The sequence below is a fragment of the Phallusia mammillata genome, chromosome 1, assembly GCF_965637545.1.
Source record: "Phallusia mammillata chromosome 1, kaPhaMamm4.hap1.1, whole genome shotgun sequence".
Lineage (NCBI taxonomy): Eukaryota > Metazoa > Chordata > Ascidiacea > Phlebobranchia > Ascidiidae > Phallusia > Phallusia mammillata.
This window is the reverse complement of record NC_137252.1, coordinates 6,515,664-6,522,556: the sequence shown is the minus strand read 5'-3', so window position 1 is coordinate 6,522,556 and position 6,893 is coordinate 6,515,664. Positions and strand designations below refer to the sequence as shown.

At 37.0% G+C, this 6,893-nt stretch overlaps 1 protein-coding gene across 1 annotated transcript; it reads left to right on the top strand.

Moving 5' to 3' along the window:
• Positions 1-609: 609 nt before the first annotated feature.
• Positions 610-1,771, top strand: LOC145222026 (glutathione S-transferase 1-like). Its single transcript, XM_080088080.1, has 4 exons — positions 610-809; positions 986-1,130; positions 1,396-1,531; positions 1,587-1,771. The coding sequence occupies exons 1-4, from the start codon at positions 610-612 to the stop codon at positions 1,769-1,771; spliced, it is 666 nt and encodes a 221-aa protein (XP_079944206.1).
• Positions 1,772-6,893: the final 5,122 nt, after the last annotated feature.

Sequence of the window (6,893 nt, the reverse complement as noted above, 5' to 3'; positions counted from 1 at the left end):
TGGCGGACGCAACTACAGTCAAGTTCTCATATCATATGCAAACAAGCTAAGTGGGCAAAATAAAATACTAAAACTGGCAATGGCAGCAACCACGAGTGACACATTTGAACAATAAGATGTAGCAGAAGCCTTGTAAAGGGGTTACGTGTATCAATGCTTTTGTTGCTAGCCTCAATTTCTGCATTTGTTTTACGCTAAGATATTCGAAGGAAAGCTGTTGGTCAACTTTTGGTGTTAGCAAACTGAAACTATATTTGCTCTAGGTTAGCTAATGTTTACATCAGCTATTGCTAATGTTTGTTCTGAGGCGAATGATGCAAAAATCCAACTATAATTGTTTATGTGGTGCTACTTATAAAACATTTTTCTGCAAGTCCCATACGAATTTTCTCGCTCACTAAACAAGTACCGTCACGCACTGCTGATTTGCCACAAACGTTGTCACGTGGTATAGCTTGCCTTAGCAAACATGGCACTTTTATCATCTTTGTATCAACAAGATAAAATCCTAACAGTCGAAATTCTATGTACACTTTTAAACGTCAGTTGTGTTAATACTAATTTTTACTACATATTTAGAGTCGCGTTTGCCACAAATGTTAAGGTAAAATGCCGATAAAGTTTTACCACAGTATTGCCAGTCCACCCAGTCGAGCTGTTCACATGACATTAAAAGCTCTCGACCTGGAATTCGACCTTGAAAATGTCGACCTTCTCGCTTTTGACCAAAAGAAACCAGAATATATGAAACTAAATCCTTGCGGCCTTGTCCCCGTAATCGTTGATGACGATTTCGTTCTGTCTGAAAGGTATGAGGTTATGTTTTGTAACAAAATCTGAAACAGTACGTATAGCCATTGAACAAAACATTTCCGGTTATCAGACCAAAGGTTATTCCAATAAAGTGATAAGATCGAATACTGTTTTGAGAGTAAACTCCTCTGCTGTTAGTGACTGCTTCTAACTTAGAGTCTTTGTGTTTCAGCCAGGCTATTGCAGCATATCTGTGCAACAAATACACATCAGGTGACGAGAAATCGTTGTATCCTTCGGCACTAAAAGAAAGAGCGATCGTCGACATGATGCTATCCAAAGCTGATTGGGTCTACAACATTGTTTATCATTACTTGGTACGAGTTACATTTTCATGGCATGTTGCCTTATTGGCCTGTTGTGTTTTTCTTCCCGCTGTTTGTGTTGAGTTAACTTTGTTACGCATCTGATCACTTTGTCTTTAACTTGCCTACTACCTTAAAATTAAGCCAACGTTTCGGCGGAAAGGTTCTTTTTTAATTACGCGGGTAGAATTTCTTTATTTTATCTAATTTCTCAACCGCATGAATAAACTTTTGAAATGCAAAATATTTGACCACTTGTTCGATTCTGTTCTTGCAGAATTTGCACGACGCCTTTTTTCATGGCAGTAACATGCGCAAAGATGAATTATCTAAAGTCGAGCAGGCACTTAAGGTTATGAATGGATTTTTTGAGAAAGGGAATTTTATGGCGGGAAATCACCTCACAATTGCTGGTAGTATAAACCAAAACTTCTGATACTTCCAAAATTAATTACCGTTTTGTTTCAGACTTTTTTGGCATAAATGGGGTTCTCTGTTTGAACTTGTGCGACTTTTCTCGGTATGGAGAATACCCTGGTTTAAAGGCGTGGATCGAGCTAATGAAAAGCCTTCCCTATTTCTCTGAATGCAACGAGATAGGGATCAAAATTTCACGCGACATCTTTATGGAGAAAATGAAACAACATCAATAACCCATTTGCGTTGTGTAATAGCATGATGTCACCACAAATGTAATATCAACATTGCAGCACATACTAATATGAAATATTAATACTATTCTGTCGTTTGTTAATACTATTTCTGTTTTATCCATGATTGTTGGTATGGCAGATATTAGGTTTCTGAATGTATTTGTCTCCAAACAGTCTAATTCAGTACCAACATAATAGTTCTTAAATGCCAGCCGCCATTAAAATATCTGCACTAACAGAACGAATTTAAGTCTTGTAATTTGTACTTGGCCAAGTGTGAATCCACTCCTACGCTTATGGATCTGTGTGTGCTAATTTCAGCTTAAATGAAAGCTAAACTATTTTAGCAGAATAAATGTCTACAACCATTTACTGACCATTATCTAGTTTTAATGTTATGAGCTACGATATAAAACACACATCAATAATGGCAGCTTATCCGATTACATAGTTAGACAACAATACTAAAAATTAACAACATATCATCGATCAGTGGTTCTCAACTCGCTTCAGGCCATGGGCCACCGCCTCAGCAAAAATAATATCGTGGACCATTTTTTTTGAGAAAGATCGAAGTACGCATACAAAACTACTATTTGGGCTTTAAACCTAATTCTTTTAAACCGATTTTCGAGAAGTGAGATACAATTATTAACAGGTAACATGTTGATGCTCTTTCGACGTATAATAAGCAATCATCTTTAATTTGTCACCAAACTTCGAGGACGTCCTGTGGACCACCCAAAAAGTCATCATGGACCACTGGTGATCAATGGAACACCAGAACCACTGTTATAGATAATACAAATCCAGGGCTTCAACAACAAAGGCTTAGCAAGAGTTAGTGCTTGTACAACCAATCCTAACCCTAAACATAAAACATCTGTCACGATGCACCTAAGGCTTATGCATCTCCCTGGCTTGAGGCCAAGGTTTTTTAACTCGGAATAAAATAACGAGATTTACGAGAAAACATACATCAAACATTATTTTTGAAATGCATCGTTTAAGTCTGTTTAACAACGGCAAGCCTAATCGTTTAAGTCGCAATCCGAAAAAAATGAGCCTTGTACAAACAAATAGGGCATCCTGCGCTTTGTTGGCAAAGCATTCACTGTGCATTTGGAACTTGATCCCGTTTAAATGAAAACGGGAATCAGTCTGAGTCTGTCTTGAAATCACACCATGTTTGGAATATGCTTAATACCCATTACCAAAGCATTTCAGGCAATCAGTTTACTTTTTTGGCCTTTTCAACCTAAGCGGTTTTCCGGTTGAATGCTTTGGTAATGTTATACATACATCAGCACAGCATCAGTATATTGCTTGCCATTGTTTGTTGGTCAAGTGTAGTGCTGTGTCAATAGCAAAGCACAACCTACAACTAATGCAAACTTACGAAATCGTTCTTGACTAATCTATATTTGAACAAGAGTCTGCAGAATCAGACTTTTTGTTTGACTTAATGTAATATAAAGTAGCCTCATTGGATTTATACAAGACTGCCTGGGCAACATAGATCAAAAAGGATGTGATATTTCAACCTGCTGGGGTGACAAGGTTGGCTGATCAAGCAAGCTTCAGTTGGTTTGTGTTTATAAAGTATTTCTGAAATAGTCAGGTGTTGATAACGCTTTCAAAGTTGCTAATGACTTTAAGTTTACCACTTTATTTTGACACTGTAACCTTAAACGTCATGTCTGTTAACTATTTGTCACTTCACAGATAAGAATATTATTGAAACAAAAAAGACAATAATCTATTAACGTTTAAGCACCTAATTTCATATTTCAACACAGAACAGAAAAGCGTTTTTGCACTAAACTTTTGTTGACGTTCCGCTTTAACGAGCACCAAGTATTTGGCAACTAAATCACTGACTTCACTTCTGCTTGCAGCTTATAAGTCGTGATGAGTAGTTTTGTAGTAGGAAGCAAATCGTGTCTCAGTCGAGTGGAAATTCACGTTGCAGTTATGATCAGTTTCGGTAATGAGATGATGTCCAACAAATAGTCACTGTAAGAGTGTTTTATGTTTAGCCAGACGCAAAACCAGTAATGCTGTGTTTCCGAAAAAACATAGGGCAGCCTATATGGCGTCGTCTAATTCTGGCGCAACTACAGCCAAGTTCTTATGGCATACAGATGAAATAAAAGCATTAAAGCTTGTAACGACTAAGGGTAACATGTCTGATCAGCGGTAAGTAGGAACAGCTTTGCAAACGTGTTCCGTGGGCACAATAATTTTCTTGCTCGCCCATAACTTCTGCACTTTTTACGCCAAGGTAGGCACAGGAAAGCAGTTGGTAAACTGTGCGTGTTAGCAATTTAAACTCTAACTATTTGCTCTAGGGTTGCTAAATTTTAGTTTGATTTAAATTATGCAAAAATTCAAACTATAACTGTTGATGTGGTGCCAATTATAAAACATTTCTTCCAATACTCAAATTAACTTTCTCACTTGGTAAACAAATTCCGTCACGCACTACTGATTTGCAACAAACTTTGTCACGTGGTTGATCTTGTCTTAACAAACACTATGAAAATGTAGGAATAAACAAGTAAAAACACTAAAATCCGAAACTCTATGCACACTTTGAAACATCAGTTGTGTTAATAATAACCTTTACCAGATCTTTAGAATCCCGTTTGCCACAAATTGTAAGGTAAAATGCCGATAAAGTTTTACCACAGTGTTGGAAGTCCACCCAGTCGAGCTGTTCACATGACATTAAAAGCTCTCGACGTGGAATTTGACCTTGAAAACGTCGACCTTCTAGCTTTAGATCAAAAGAAACCAGAATACATGAAACTGAACCCTTGTGGCCTTGTCCCCGTAATCGTTGATGACGATTTCGTTCTGTCTGAAAGGTATGACGTCACCTTGTTTTTAATGTCACCATTTGTTCAAGAATGGTTGCACTCGTCTTTTATGCTAAATCTATAACAGAACTTATAGTCAGTGGTGGGATTAAGCCGGTTCGCACCGGTTCTATAGAACCGTCTCACGAAATATTATGCGATCAGCGAACCGGTTAGCATTACTATTTACTGTTTATGACTTTTTGTAACAGAACTGGCTAAAAAGTATGACTTTCGTGATTAAACCGGTTGACAAAAAGTTTGAATCCCACCACTGCTTATAGCCATGGCACGAAATGTTTTTACTGTTTAACAAAGCCATGTTAACCGTATAAAATGACATACAACTTTATGTGGTTTGCATCAATGAGATAAAAGTATTGTTTGGGTAGTAAATTCCCCTGCTTTTAGTGACCGCTTCTCACTTAAAAATCTTTGTGTTTCAGCCGAGCAATTACAGCATATCTGTGCAACAAATACGCATCAGGTGACGAGAAATCGTTGTATCCTTCGGCACTAAAAGAAAGAGCGATCGTCGACATGTTGTTATCCAAAGCTGATTGGGTCTACAACATTGTTTATCATTACTTGGTAAAAATGACATTTTCATGGCATGTTGCTTCATTGGCCTGTTCTGTTTTTTTCTTCCCACAATCTGATTTTGGCCCACTTTGTCATGCAAGTAGTACAGTAGTCTGTCGTTAATTTGCCTGCTTACTGAGCTCTTATTCAAACCAACTTTCTAGAGCAGGGTGACTAAAAATATGTTCGAAATGTTAATTTACATTTAGTGGCGTAGTTGCTTGTGAAAATGTATTTTGAAAAATATTCTAATCCATACCGAAACCTTACATTTTATGAAACATTCGGTACAGCAATTATTTTGAAACTATATACCGAACCTCCTGTTTGTTGCTTTATGTCCCCAAAAGGTCCATGTACCCCTGGTTAGAAAACTCGTTTTTAGTGTGTCATTTATAAGAAATTTGGAGTTTAACCAGTTTTAGTGGGACATTTATAAGAAAATTGGAGTGTAGAGATTTCCACATACGAACTTTGGTAGTGTGAGCTAATTTTGCTAATGTGATGAATGAATTTTATCAATGTAACATGAATTATCGTTTTTGTAATTACAGAATTTGCATGATGTTACCTTTCACGGCTCCAACATGCGCAAGGACGAATTACCTAAAGTCGAGCAGGCGCTTCAAGTTATGAATGGATTTTTTGAGAAAGGGGATTTTATGGCGGGAAATTACCTCACAATTGCTGGTAATTTAAATAAAACTACTGATGCTTCCAAAATTAATCACCTTTTTGTTTCAGACTTTTTCGGCATAAATGGGGTTCTCTGTTTGGACCTGTGCGATTTTTCTCGGTACGGAGAATATCCTGGTTTAAACGCGTGGATCAAGCGAATGAAAAGTCTTCCCTACTTCGCCGAATGCAACGAGTTTGCATTAAAAATTTCTCGCGACATCTTTATGGAGAAAATGAAACAACATCAATAACTGATTTGCGTGGTGAAAACTCGTGATGTCGCCACGGATATTATATTCAAAATTGCAACACAAACTGATGTGAAACATACTATTCTGTCGTTTGTGTGTCTGTTTTATCCAAGCATTGCTGTAGACTTGGCAGATTCAAGGCTTGCGAACGTATTTGTTTACTGAACAACCTAATTCAATACTAACACAATAGTTCTTTAATGTCAACCGCCATTAAAATATCTGCACTTACGGAAAGAAAATTGATCAAAATTAAACAACGTTTCGAAGAATATTTATAAAACTGCTTATTTGAACTCATACATTGCAACGTTTCTAGTTAGCCCATCAACCTAGACTATATCTATATGTATAATTACAGACTATCCGATTACACACATAGTTAGACAACAATCCTAAATAGTAACAACACATTATAGATAATACAAATCCTGGGCTTTAACAAAGGCATAACAAGATGTTAATCTTAATACAACCAATCCACACCCTAAATAAAAAATGGTGTATGTGTCTTACCGGGTTGCGCCCTAAGTTTCTTTTATGGACTTAAAATAGAATACTTGCGAAAAAAAGTTACGAGATTTCGACAAAAACTACATCAATCATTATTTTTGAATGCCATCGTTTAAGTTTGTTTCACAAAGGCAAGCCTAAATGTTTAGGTCGCAATCTGAACTGTGGGCAAAAGAACAGGGCATCCTGTGTTTTGTTGGCAAACTATTCAGTGTGCATTTTGAAACTTGATCCCTT

Coding starts and splice junctions, on each gene's coding strand:
- LOC145222026 (XM_080088080.1), top strand. CDS start 610: ATGCCGATAAAGTTTTACCACAGTATTGCCAGTCCACCCAGTCGAGCT. Junction 1,131..1,395: donor ACATTGTTTATCATTACTTG/GTACGAGTTACA, acceptor CTGTTCTTGCAG/AATTTGCACGACGCCTTTTT. Junction 1,532..1,586: donor AAATCACCTCACAATTGCTG/GTAGTATAAACC, acceptor GTTTTGTTTCAG/ACTTTTTTGGCATAAATGGG.